At 36.6% G+C, this 14,130-nt stretch overlaps 2 protein-coding genes across 2 annotated transcripts; one reads left to right on the top strand and one right to left on the bottom strand.

Moving 5' to 3' along the window:
• Window positions 1–1,796: 1,796 nt before the first annotated feature.
• On the bottom strand, window positions 1,797–3,531 carry LOC122510990. Its single transcript, XM_043625962.1, has 3 exons — window positions 3,264–3,531; window positions 2,866–3,060; window positions 1,797–1,940 (listed from the first exon to the last, which is right to left on the bottom strand). Exons 1-3 carry the CDS (start codon window positions 3,477–3,479, stop codon window positions 1,797–1,799), a joined length of 555 nt encoding a protein of 184 aa, XP_043481897.1. The 5' UTR covers window positions 3,480–3,531.
• A 1,385-nt stretch (window positions 3,532–4,916) lies between these two features.
• Window positions 4,917–5,714, top strand: LOC122510989 (putative nuclease HARBI1). The gene is made up of 2 exons (XM_043625961.1): window positions 4,917–5,171; window positions 5,448–5,714. Exons 1-2 carry the CDS (start codon window positions 4,917–4,919, stop codon window positions 5,712–5,714), a joined length of 522 nt encoding a protein of 173 aa, XP_043481896.1.
• The last annotated feature ends 8,416 nt before the right edge of the window (window positions 5,715–14,130 follow it).

Here is a 14,130-nt window from a genome sequence, read left to right as displayed (position 1 = left end):
AAACGAAACGATTAGCTTTGTCTGCTGTAAAACTCAGGACCGTGCAAAGTAGAAAAAGTCCCTTATCGTAACTTTTAATTCATTTTATGAATTATTTGTTTCACAAAGGAAATTATCAAACAAAAATATTCACTAAGTAATAAAAAACACTGATTCTAAATAATAACTTTCATCAAAGAATTTTCCCGAATGTAAACACCGATGACACCGACTGAATGATGAATGCTTGATCAGCCATATTTGATGCGCATTACGAACTGCGCATACTACTGACACTCGCGAGTTCACGATTTTTTCGTGAACTTGTACCTCTACTTTTGACGAACTACTCTTCATTAACAGTTCATCAAAAATTCATTAACTTTGTTTCAGTTTTTCGTTGACGTTCGCCATTTCTAATCAAAAGTGAATTAAAATTTTGAAATTTTGTGTCCCATCCAAAAGTGATATACTAGTTCACGAGAGATTCGTGAACTTTTTTTTTCCGTGTATGTGCAAATTCAAAGTATATTTAAAATATGTCAAGAGAATACTTTAAAAAAAATTGAAGTATTAAAGGAAAATTTTTTTTTTTTCATATAGAAACTCATAATATGGAATCTCAAAAAACTTGGGGAAAAATTGTCATGCCTATACGCTGTAACGAGAATTGTTTTTTCAAATGAATTCTTAACGACAAATTACAAATTGGTTAGCCAAAGTCTTTAATTCTCCATTACAAAAATAATAATACAAAATTTACCGGAAGGGCGCCAGTACAGGAATTCCGTCTAGCGCAGCGCTATGATAGCGCTGCGCTATCTTAGCGCAAAAAACATAACACAGTTGTAATCGATCACCAAACACTTCTTTCTATCTTGAGAGACAAATTCATAGATGTCAGTCAAATTAAAGTTTATAATTGAAAGTTTAAATGTTTTTAAGCCGTGAAAGTTCATGCAAATAAGGCATACATGGATTTTAAAAATATTTTTATCGAATATATAGAATTGAAGGTGAATAGAAGAGATTTAGTCACAAATAATAAAATTGATTGCCTTTTCAGGTTATAAGGTTATTTTTCAAATTATCGTAAAACGTAATTTAAAATAGGTAATTAAAGAAATAGTTTAAAATTTTTATTTCCCATAAAAGAATATTTTGAAAGTGTCATAATTCTCGCAGTGATTTAAATATAAAATCCTTAAATGTATTTCTTTATTTTTCATGATTATAGCTGCAGTTTACTATTTCAAATTTCTTATGCTTCTCAAGAAGCTTAAAATAATATTTTAACCTAACGTTCTGCAGCATTTACTGTTTTTTCCATATTCTCAATTCATAAATAAATTTTTGAATAATGTCCGAATATTTTCCGTGTATTTGTTATTATTTTTCTAAAATAATTTTTTTTATGATTTTTTAAATATAAAATTCTGATACTTTTATATGTCGTAATCAGCATTTAAAATATAACTAGAGTAAACTTAGTATTCTTAATGAATAAATGGATGAAATTTTTAGTATTTGAAAAATGATTTTGAAAGGAAAATATAAAAATAATATATTGGTCTTCTCCAATCAATTAATTGTAAAATATACAATTTATTTTGGATAGTTTAGATAACATAATTGTTAGTAATTACATAAAAAAATTAACCTCATTTAAATAAATAAAAGTTTTTAAGAAATAATTTTTTTCTATCGCTTGTAACATTGTTTATCACTTATTTGTGAAATTTTTAGTTCAATTACGATTTCGAGAATTTAAATGATAATAATTAAAATTTGTTAACCTATTTTATTTGTATAAATAACTACAATTTATTAAAATTCAATAAAGTGTCGGATGTTTGGACTATAACATTTAAAATATTATTTAATGTGCTGCCAATTTCTTTTTGCAGTTTTCGTCTCTCTTCGTGCATTTCTTGTAAGGTAACAGTCATTTCATCTTGCTGCTGAAAATCAAAAAATTTAATTTATATATATATATATATATATATATATATATAATTTTTGTCAATGTTTAATAGAAAAGAAACATTATATTTATAATAATTGTTTTTTCAATACTCAAGGCTTTTCCGAAGATGAAATAAAAAAATTGCATTTAATATTTGTATATTGTAAGTTTAATATTATTAAGAAAATGGTTAGAAACTTAAGGAGAGGGGGTGAAGCGGTTTTATTAAATCAGTATTTTACTTTGATGGCTAATGGATTCAACCGATTTTATTTTTTATAAGTTTATTTGTTATGTTCACCAATGTTACATTTATTATTATTTTATTTGTAAGATTAATTGTGTTTAATAAATATGATTGTTATTTGATAAATACGAATACCCTTTTCTTTAATGGAACTACAGTTTCAAAATCATAGTCTTCATCAGAAAAAATATTGATTGGCACGTTATTCAAGAATAGAAATTTGGAATCTTGGACAGGTTGATGTTTTTTACGTTTTGGTTTAGGTTCAGTATAATTAAGTTCAGGCTAAAAAATGTAGATAAAATGAAATAAACATTTATATGTGTATTATGTGTAATTTCTAATAGACTTTAAGACAAAAAATAATTTACTTTATTCCCATCATTTAAAAAAAGTAGAAAAATTATAATATTCAATTCTTAAAAATTTAATGTTTTAGTATTATCTGTATTTGGTTTTACCTATCTTTTCATTTTTTGGATTAAAGAAAGTCAAAAAATAATTATGTTATTTTATTATACTGTTATATTACAAGCGATAATTTTTACCATTACAATAAATGATAATAAATAAATAAATAAATAATTTAATAAATAAATTGATAAGTAAATAATAAATTTTTAAACAATATAAAAAATCGTTTAAAAAATAGGAAACTAATATTTTTGCTTACATCACTTTCTAACCCTATTTCCTTTGTGACCCCATCTCCTTCTACAGATGTCTTTCCTTTGACAGCAAGAAGCCTATCTTCAATCGGTGTTAGGATAAGCAGATTTTTCATCAAGTTCCCTCCTCCGCTTGAATTTCTAATTCGTCTTATTTCAGCGGCCTTGTTTTTTACATTGCTGGTCCAAGAAGCTAGAACCTGTTAAAAGTTTTAATTTAAAGACGCCAATTTTTAATAAAATAACTTTTTTATATAATTTTATATGTAATAATTTCTATTTATTATGTAAACGATTTAAATGCACATTTCCAAGAGTTTCTACTTTTTAAGGCTTTAAAAAATATTATCTTCCGAATCATTTAAAATTATTCTTTTACACTTATTAATAAAATTATACTCACCATCTGCCATTTCATAGATGACCTTGCATTATTAGACATTTTGTTAAGCTGTTTTGCAATTTTCACCCATTCTTGATTAAACAAGAATCTCGAGAAAGCACTAGTAAATTTTTTAGTTAGTAAGATAGGATTGTCCTCTACGCACTCTAATAAATGCAATTGTTGGCTTAATGTGATTTTTCTAATCTTCTTGTTTTTAAATCCTTCCTTCTTCATATTCACTTTAAAAAATTCTATTTATTTGATTGTGTATTTATGTTTCTTTGTAGTTTCTGTAATATAAATAGAATTAAAAGCTTTCGTAATTACTGTTTATAATGTTAAAACGTTTAAGAATTCTAAATTAATCAATTCTAGAGAACTGTCAACAACAAAAAATTTTTCTATCACATAGGTGTTTTGTTTTTTTTATTATTCTATTCTGCAGAAAAAATGGGAAATAAGAAAAACGTACAGTTAGTGAATATTTTTTATTTTGAATAAATGAGGAACAAAAAGAGAGAAATAGTTTGAAATAGTTTTTTATGATAATTTTAATATTAGTGTCTTTTAAAATTTTATACAACACTAAAGCATGTAAACTTGCAGCAAATTGCCAATATTGCTCAAAGTTTAGGTGTAGTGAAGTAACTTTAAAATATAAAATTCTAGAAGTGAATATAAAAAATGCGAATATAGTTAAATTGCTATTAATAAACTATATTTCACTGTTTCTCATTAATAAATAATAAGAATGTGTAAAGTAATTACTTATTTACACATTGAAAATTACTTTAACGCATTGGAATTCACATAATACTCTGCTATCGGTGTGTATAATATCATTTTGCATTTTGCTTTATAAAGAGAAGTATTTCTGCGTTTAAAATAGAAAAAAAATTACTTTAATAATTTTATACAATCGTGGAAATCTAAGTGTTGACCCACTATAAGAAAGAATTTATTGGCAATTCAAATAATTTGTCAAATTATCGCGGTTTAGTAAAAAATGATTTTTCAAATAATTTACTTCGAGTTACATTTCATAGTATCGAGATATTTCATATGTCAGATGTCAATACTGGAAGACAAAAATTTTATTTTGTAAAACGTTTCTTCACTTGATGAATAAATAATTCAAACTTTTAAAAGTTTTATTGTTATTTTAATAATTTTGTGTATTTTTAGTGCTAAGCATTTCTAAAAGTATTTATTATTCATAGAATATCAAAGTTTTTAGAGGAAAAGGTAAATAACCTTTTTATGATTATTTCATTTTTATAAAAATGAAATCATAGTTATATTATTTCACTAAAATAAATATTAATATTGTCTTTAGAGATGTTTCCTGCTCAATTGAGTTTGGCAAATAATTTTTTGCGTGAAGAAAATAGATTACAAGTTGATAAGAAAAGAAGATTTCGCAAGCTCCATATACAACACCTGTCATTGAGAACATCTAGCGATCCATTTTCTCTTCCTGATAATCGGTTTATAGATCTTTTTAGACTAAATAAATTCATTGTTCAGTATCTCATAATGGAATTAAAACCATTAATGAAAATGTCATCACGGTTTAATGCGATTCCTCCGGAACTTAAAATTTTCGCCTCTTTGATATTTTATGGTACAGGAACGTACCAAAGAGTAACTGGACAATGTTACATGACTTGCATGAGTCAACCAATGATATGCAGATCAATTCACGAAGTGACTTCTTTGATCGATTTGAACCTCGCAAAGGAATTCGTAAAATTCCCTATTAGCCGAAGTAGAAGACAAGAAATTTCAAACAAATTTGAAAGAATCGTTGGTTTTCCCGGCATTATTGGTGCTGTCGACTGTACTTTTGTGATAATGATAAGTCCATCTGAAGAGGAGCACAATCACGTTAATCGTCATAATCAACACGCCAAAAATGTTCAAATTGCAAGTTCAGAATAAAAATTACAAATTATTTTTTATTAGAGGTGTACAAAAATCTCAAAGCTCGATCGAGTATTTTCGAACTTCTCATTTTTCAAGACGAGTCGAGCTGTACAGAAAGTTCGAATATTTTCGAGCTCTCGAGTAAATTCGAGTTTTAGAGTATATTTTTTAATTTAAAAAATAAATTTTTCAATTCATTCATTATTAGGTATATTATAATATAATTTGGCAAATTTTTATATTTCTAATATTTTAAATTTTTCTAATATTTTCAAGGTATGTGATAATGAATTGGTGATTTTGAATGTCAATGCTGCCCATGCAGGTAGTAGTCACGATAGTTTTATTTGGAAAAATTCTGCTGCAAGGGAGGAATTAAATCGAAGTCATGTTGAAGGACAATCATGGAAAGTCTTAGCAGATTCAGGTTATCCACTTGAACCGTGGACAATGACTCCAATATTGGGCGCAAGAGTTAATTCTCCAGAATGGAAATATACGAAAGCACATATGCAAAGGGACGAAATTGCATTGAAAGATTGAACGGAGTACTCAAGAGCAGATTCAGAAGTTTAAAGGAAGAAAGAGTTTTGCGTTACAATCCCGTATTTGTCGGTGAACTGGTAAATGTCTGCAGTACGTTACACAACATGTGTAAAAGTGCTGGCATGCCTGATTTTCCTATTGAAAACAGGGGTCCGAGACGTCCGAGATGTATTAATCACCAACCATTGCAGAGAAATAGACTCTTCATTGAAGGCAATCGAATTAGAGAGCAGATTATATACACCTATTTTTGATAAAATTAAGGCATTAAATTGTATTCTCGTTATCGATTATTATTATATTATTTCAGTTACATTAATCTAAATAAATAATAATATTCTAAATAAAAATAAAATTTTTAGTCTATTAAAGAAATATAAAAAAGAAATCATAAATATTGGCACTTTCTATTTCCATTAGTCGGTAAATATTCACCACAATTATCTACCATAAACTGTGAATTAATTCAAATATATAATAAATAATTCAAATTAATACAATTAAAAAAAATGTTAAAAACTTGCTTAAGGGGACGGTCCGGTAAAATTACAACTCTTCAATATTTACGTTGTTTTAAATATTTACGATTGATTGTTCAGAATCTTAAAAAACCATAAAAAATTATTATTAAAATTTTCGCCATTAAAAAATAAAAAGTGTCTTTTTCCTCTGTATAAAAATTCTACAAAAAAGTTTCGTTTTAGGCATTTACTGTGGTGTAACCCCTTAATTAAAATTGAGAGATATTACAATTATTTTTAAGGATTTAAATAGCAATATTATTATTGAACATTAATAAAAATCGTTTATTAAATTATGTTTTGATCATTAAGGATACAAAGAGTAATTTGTAATATAAAGTAAATTATAACTCAAAGAAATTGGGGCATACTAGATAACTGCGTATAAACAAATTTCCTAGGAAAATTATTAAATTTGATTTAAAAAACTGTATTATAAATTTGCTTACGATTAAAAATTAAAAACTTGAATAATAATAATAATAATAATAATAATAATAATAATAATAATAATAATAATAATAATAATAATAATAATAATAATAATAATAATAATAATAATAATTTTTTTTTTTTTTTTGCGTGGGAAGTGGAAAATCTGCTATAACCTTGGAGGCCTACTTCCAAGTCAGATACCTGGAGCCCGTACTCCTAGGTTATGTGGGGATGACCGCTCTTGTTCTGGCCGACCCACTAAAAACCACTCCCTTTTGAGACATATCTCCCCTGGCGGAACTGCTGTCAAGCTTACATCGCCAGTGGAGGTCTCCTTACCTACTTCCAGATCCAAGTCCTTAACAAGGCGCCAGCTGAAGAGGGAGGAGTTCCAATTAAGGTCTCCTCCGTCCTCCGCGAGCGCCCCGCCGAGCAGCAGGAATTCTCCAGGGTAATCTCGCCCTTCTGTCGTTCTCCTTCCTCCTCATGACTTCGATGACAAAAGTCTCGACTTCTCGCCATGAGTCCGCGCTCTGCAACATAATTGAAACCATATTCTCGACCGTGACTTCAGTGCCCACGGCCGAAAACATGGCTTCCCTAAGTTCACGCCAGTGCCCGCAGGAAAAAAGCGTGTGCTCCGCGTCGTCAGTGTGCTCTGCTTCGTCGTCACCCGAACCGTTACAGTACACACATTTCGCGTCTGCTTCTATTTTAAACCGATAGAAGTACTGTCCGAAACAACCATGACCAGACATCGCTTGTGTAAGGTAGTAGCCTACTTCACCGTGTTGTCTTTCCAACCATGTGGCGAGGTGGGGAATTAGGCGATGAGTCCATCTACCTTTCAATTCCCCATCCCATCTCTCCTGCCAACTCAGAACGAGTCTTTTTCTTGACTCTAAGCGGATTAGAGCTTTGAGTCTTTCTCTACGCTCCGGGTTGCCTACTAGATCTTTGGAGAGCTGGAAATTCTCCTGCCTTTCCATCGCCAACAAATCCATTGGCGGTAATCTAGCAAGCACCCGAAGAGCGCAATCAGACACCGTTCTGAAGGCTGACGTTATTCTCCTTGCTGGCTCTCTCTGGGCCGAGAGAAGTCTGTCAGAGATGCTGTGGATCTTAAGGGCTGAAGCCCATACAGGGGCAGCATAAAGCTGCTTTGATTGAACCACAGTCGCCACCAGTCTTCGTTTATTTTCCCTGGGGCCACCGATATTGGGCATCATCCTCGAGAGGTTTCCCATGCATTCGGTGGCTTTGAGTGTTGAGATGTTAATATGTTGGCCAAAACTTAAACGTTTGTCCAACCACACTCCCAGGTACTTAAGCTTATTTCCCCATGCGACTTCAGTTCCTCCCATTTCAATCTTCGGGGCTTCATAAACTCTCCTGTCTGTGACGAGTAGAGCTTCGGTCTTCTCGAGAGCCATTTTCAGACCATGCCGATATAACCAAAATTCAGCTCGCCGCAGACTATCTTCAAGTTTTATTTTTAGCAGTCTTAAATTCTCGTCGTAACATATTAAAAGCACGTCGTCCGCGAACCCGGATATAGACGTATCTTCGGGTAAGTCCAACCTCAGAAAACCGTCATACATAACGTTCCAGATGGTTGGCCCCACCTTTGATCCTTGGGGAGCTCCACATGTCATTTTCTCTTTGATATGACATGCATCGCTCTCGTAGACAACCCATCTGTCGCTAAGATAGTTGTCTATCATTCGCAACAGATACGTTGGTACCCCTTTACATCTCATTGCTTTCATACAAATATCCCATTTCGCGGAATTGAACGCGTTACGGATATCAATTGAAACGAGCGCGCAAAAACCCTTCTTCCGTCCCTCTTTGACCTTTTTCGCCTTTTCGAGAACTGCTAAGATCGCGTCTACTGTCGACCGGCCTTTCCTAAAACCGAATTGATTCTCTGATAAGCTATTTTCGCCTACCAGGATTCCCTGAAGTCGCTCTAGAATCATTCCCTCTAGAAGTTTACCCATCGTGTCCAATAAACAAATTGGTCTAAACGATGAGACTTTATCTAGAGGTTTATCCCCTTTTCTCAGGAGGACCAACCTCTGTGTTTTCCAGTCACTGAAAAACTCTCCACTCTCGAGACATGTATTAAAGACGTCGAGGAGTAACTCTGGATACACAGCGATTACCTCTTTGAGGATCTCGTTGGGTATTCCGTCGCTGCCTGGCGCTTTGCCGTTCCTCAACGTCCTTGCCACCTTTTTAAGCTCCTCCAGCGTGAAGAGCTGGACGCCCTGTCCCTTTTTGAGAACCAGAAGGAGATCATTCCTTTTGGTCCTCCGAATCGACAATATCTCCGTCCCCGTATCCTCAGGCCTAACCGCCGCCTTCATTTTACTAATTATGTTCGGATCTTTTGCGGATATCACAATTGCATCCGTCGATTTTTCTTTCTTTTTACGTGAGGGTCGATCGGTCTCATTGCTCGACTCCCCCGTCATTTCTATCAACTTTTCTTCATCCCTTTTCTTTTTTTTCTTTTTCTTCTTTTTTTTGACCTCTTTCCAGGTTTCATTTTCCTGGAGAGAGTTCAATTTCTCCTTTTCTTCGGCAGCAGGCTTGCTGTCCCTTGGGTCCAGCTCGCCTGTTTTGCCCTTCTTTTTCTCAACTTTCTCTGGTGGTGTCCCAGAGGCATCTCTCTTTCTTCCTTTTCTTTCAGAGTTCGGAGTCGCCAAGGGTATTGTCCCCTGGCGGCCTCGAGCTCTCTTCTGGCTGAGGGAATCCACTATCTCTAAATTATGAGAAAAGCAGGCCCCCTCCTCCATCATATCCTTTAAGATGCCTCTGAGGCTATCACTATGGTGATATGCCTCTCTGGCACTGATTTTCACCTCCCTGGAGTTGTTCTTGAGCATCCCTTCCTTCACTATTTCTAGTGATTTGAAGAGTTGCTCAACCACCACAGACTGCTTCTCCATAAGTCCAAGAATGACTTGCCATTCTTCGACGATCGGTGAAGCAGTCCGCGATACCAGGGTCTCCTTTTCCTTTTCGATGATGGACTCAGAGGAAACTACGCTCTCCGTCTCCATCATCACTTTTCCGTCACCGTTATGGTCAGAAGGACCAGTGTGCTGTTGGCCCCCTCCAAAATCCGTGGGCCTTGCGTCGACCATCGGGGCTTTAACCCAATCGGAATCGACGGCAGGATTAGCCTCTGTCGAGGTACCTGCTTGGAGGATAACGTTCGTTACATCACACATTTCATTAAAAAACGTAGTTCGGTATTTGATATGGGTGTGATGCTTAACAGTGTAAGTGTATATGTGTCGTGTTATGTAAGTGAATAATAATAATAATAATAATAATAATAATAATAATAATAATAATAATAATAATAATAATAATAATAATAATAATAATAATAATAATAATAATAATAATAATAATAATAATAATAATAATAATAATAATAATAATAATAATAATAATAATAATAATAATAATAATAATCCCCGCCGATGGTTGTCCACTACCGAACATCATCGATGTCTTTGATGTGCTGGGAGAAGTGGATGCTTATCCACTGCCAGACATGATTGACATCATGGATATGTTCGGTAGACCTTGCCGTGGTGGCGGGGCTTTTCACTAAAGGGCAACCAACAGGGTGGTTCCCTGATTCTAAAACCAAAAAAAAATGAATGAAATGGATAAAGATTCAAATAAATTACTCCAAACGGGTACCTCAAATGAGGGTAATCCCGTCACCGATTCTGATCGGGTTCAAGCCCCGGTAGTCGGTGCAGACGGCTCCAAGGATTTTGGAGGGAGCCAAATAAAAAATTCTGAGGATGTGGGACTTAGCAGATTCGAAGAAAATGTTTTAGAACAGGTCGATCTGATCCCAATAATACTGGATAGTATGTGGCGTGCTTGCAAAAAGCAAAAAAACATTAGCAAGGATGTTAAGGATGGAATGGTGGCAATGGAGAAGGTGCACGAGGTGCTTTGCAGAAACCTGCGATTTATACCTAAGCCCTTCATTAGCCCAAGCAAACCAAGGTCGAATCCTGAAACTCCTAGATCGATGTCGCACGCCACATCCAGCGAGAGCAAGTCCATCGACCCAAGGAAGCGCCCTAGAGAGTTTGAAGGTCCGGAGACTGATTCTTCTGTGACCACTCCCAAGGGTAAGAGGGTTAAGAGCAAGGAGACCAAGGCAAACCCTACTGTTATGGAGACGGAGGTGAGTAAGGCTGCTTCGGCCAGGGTTGCTTCTTATTCGGAGGCAACTGTGGCAAATAAGCCTGAAAACGAAAAAGACTTTGAAACTGTCTCCAATAGGAAACGGGAGGCCCGTAAGAAAAAGGCCTTGAAGAAAGCGGAGGAGAGGGAGCGACTTCAGAAGCGCCCCCCCAAAATTAGAACAACGGAGGCAATAAAAATTGTGGCCCGGAATCCAGAGACCTACCATGATCTCATAAAACTGGCAACAACTTCGGTAAAGCCAGAGGAAACTGGAACAGAGATTGTGAAAATTAGGAGAACTCTTAAAAAAGAGGTTCTTGTTGTTGTGAAAAAGGGGGGTGAAACTTCAAAGTTCGCTCAGAATCTTACCTCCGTTCTTCTGGACAAGGCCGAGGTTACGGCTCTTGTCAGTAAAAAGACCCTCGAAATTCGGGATCTTGTCGAAACAACTTTAGAGGAGGACGTTTTAACCGTCTTAAAGCAGAAGTTGCAAAAGCCCGAATTAGAGGTGACTTGCCGACTTCTGACACGTTTTGGTGGTACGAAAGTGGCACTAGTACGCTTGAATGAAACGGACAGCGAGAGTCTGCTTAAGCTGGGCAAAGTGCGTATTGTCTGGATAAATGCATCCATCCGAACGCACTTAGAAGTGACAAGATGTCAAAAGTGCCTAGCCTATGGACACGTGACCCGAATTTGCAAGGGCCCCGACAGAACAAAAAACTGTCGGAGATGCGGCGAAGCGGGACACTTCTCCAAAAAGTATACTAATGACAAGCCAAAGTGCATAACGTGTACAGATTTGGGAAAAACGGAAGTCAACCATATCCCTGGAAGAATTTCCTGCCCGGTTTACAAGGAGGAACTGGAGAAACTTAAAAGGGGCAAATCCTTAAAGCTCCTTCAAGTCAACCTGCATACAAGTAAGGATGCACAGGTGCTCCTGATGCAAACAGCTAGGGAAAATGAGGTGGATATCCTGTTCTGCAGTGAGCAGTATCAAGGAAGCGACCTCGCACCTTGGTATCAGGATAAGGCGAAGAGAGCCGCCATCAAGCTGTGCAACCCAGAATTGCGGGTTGACAAGTTCTTGGAGACAAGCAGCGGGTTTGTGTGGATAGAGGTGGCTAACATACGTATGTATAGCTGCTACTTCTCACCCAACGACCCGCTGACCACCTTCGAAGCCAATATAGAAGACCTAGAATCGAGCCTCATAGAATCCAAGCTGGATGTCATCATCACTGGCGATTTTAATGCAAAGTCGCCAGAGTGGGGTGAGACGAGGCTCGACAAGAGAGGAATTCTGATTGGAGAAATGATCTCCAAGAACGATTTATTAGTTGTAAACCGGGGAAAAACATGGACGTTTAGACGAGGTGCGATCGGATCGATAATAGATCTAACGATAGCATCGTCTAATATATTTAGCCGCATAAGCGACTGGCGGGTCTCTGAGGAATATACAGCAAGTGACCACCAGTACATTGAGTTCTCAGTCTCAATGGGAGACACACGAGGAGGAAAGAGACAGGAAGCTCCTAGTCGCAAAACCTTCTCGTGGAACATTAAGAAACTCGACAAGGAGAAGTTCAGCCGGTCCCTAAAAGAATCTATCTTAATTGAGGATTCTGGTTGGGTGAGGAGGCCGAAAAGTCTAAATGGAGAGGTGCGAGCGGTGCGAAATATAATCGTCACCGCTTGCAATGCGTCGATGCCACGTCGCAAAGGCGCCTTTCCAAGGAAAAAATCCTTGCACTGGTGGTCAGAAAAACTGTCCTCCTTGAGAAAGGAATGCCTCAAAGCAAGAAGGACATATACCCGTTCTAAGGGAGATCCCTTGCTGAAAGAGGCTTTCAAGGAGGCGAAAAAGGACCTCAAGAAAGAGATCCGCAAGTCGCGACGCCGTAGCTGGAAGGACCTAATCGAGGAGGTCGATAAGGACCCATGGGGTCTGGCTTTTAAAATCGTAACTAAGAAATAGTGACGAGGCAAAAGACCCCCGGCCTGGACAATCCCGATTGGGTCAGAAAGATAATAAGTTCTTTGTTTCCTCCTGCAGAACCATACCTTAGAAGGGACTGGAGTTTTTGCAAAGTCGAAGAGGAAGAACTCTTCACACTTAGTGAACTGAAAAAAGCAGGCAAAAAGATTAAAAACAGGCAAGGCGCCTGGAATCGATGGGATAAGTAACGAGATCCTAAAGTTGGTAATCGACACTTCACCCCAGATTCTGCTTCGATGCTTCAATCTTTGCCTTGAGAGAGGAGAGTTCTTCCGCGACTGGAAGCGACAGAGGTTAGTCCTCCTAAGGAAAGGTGGAAAAACCTCTAGATAAGGTTTCATCGTACAGGCCTATATGCCTGCTAGATACGATGGGTAAACTTCTAGAGGATATGGTTCTCCAGAGAATGCAGGGCCACTTGACCGAAGAGAATCGTCTATCCGATTACCAATTTGGTTTCCGTAAAGGCAAGTCCACAGTTGATGCCCATCCAGGCAGTTGTGGACATAGCCAAAGCAGGAAAAAACAAATTGGGACCTGGGAAAAAGAAGAGCTTCTGCGCGTTGGTAGCAATTGACATACGCAACGCGTTTAATTCCGCAAGATGGAAAGATCTCATCGAGTCGATGGAAAAGAAAACATTGCCGCCCTACTTGTTGCGGATAATGGATAATTATCTTAGCGACAGGTGGGTTATATATGAGGGAGACACCTGCACTCTCAGGGAAGAGATGCAGCGTGGGGCTCCTCAAGGCTCGAGGGGGGGTCCATTTGTATGGAATGTATCTTACGATGATTTTCTGCGAATGGATCTGCCCGAAGGTGCGATGATCATCGGCTTTGCGGACGACGCGTTTGTTCGTGTGCACTGCCGAGAGTGAGGAGGCTCTTGGGACATTGGTGAACGAATGTCTGCGACTAGCAAAAAGCTGGCTGGATACCCAGAGGTCTTGAAATGGCCCTGGAAAAGACCGAGGCACTGCCTAGTCACAGACAGACGTGGTTATGAGCTCCCACGAATCGTGATAGACGGATTCGAGGTCAAGTGGAGTAAACAAATTAAATACCTTGGTGTGGAGTTGATGGAAGGTTAAACTTCCACCACACATGGCTACGGCGTCGAATAAGGCGATCGAGTGTGCGGCTATCTTTCACGGTTAATGCCAAATGTTGGCGGACCCCGTGAACAAAAAAGAATGACTGGTGGCGAGTGTCGCCACCT

This window comes from Leptopilina heterotoma, unplaced genomic scaffold (assembly GCF_015476425.1).
Source record: "Leptopilina heterotoma isolate Lh14 unplaced genomic scaffold, ASM1547642v1 Lhet_8, whole genome shotgun sequence".
Classification (NCBI taxonomy): Eukaryota; Metazoa; Arthropoda; class Insecta; order Hymenoptera; family Figitidae; genus Leptopilina; species Leptopilina heterotoma.
Note: the sequence above shows the minus strand (reverse complement) of the source record. Positions and strands in the feature narration are given on the sequence as shown.

What these genes read in the sequence shown, in the direction of transcription:
- LOC122510990 (XM_043625962.1), bottom strand. Translation starts at nt 3,479, where the DNA reads ATGAAGAAGGAAGGATTTAAAAACAAGAAGATTAGAAAAATCACATTA. An exon ending in CATCTATGAAATGGCAGATG is followed by an intron (nt 3,061 to 3,263) that starts GTGAGTATAATT and finishes AACTTTTAACAG; the next exon opens with GTTCTAGCTTCTTGGACCAG. An exon ending in AAATAGGGTTAGAAAGTGAT is followed by an intron (nt 1,941 to 2,865) that starts GTAAGCAAAAAT and finishes TTTGATTTTCAG; the next exon opens with CAGCAAGATGAAATGACTGT.
- LOC122510989 (XM_043625961.1), top strand. Translation starts at nt 4,917, where the DNA reads ATGAGTCAACCAATGATATGCAGATCAATTCACGAAGTGACTTCTTTG. An exon ending in ACGCCAAAAATGTTCAAATT is followed by an intron (nt 5,172 to 5,447) that starts GCAAGTTCAGAA and finishes AATATTTTCAAG; the next exon opens with GTATGTGATAATGAATTGGT.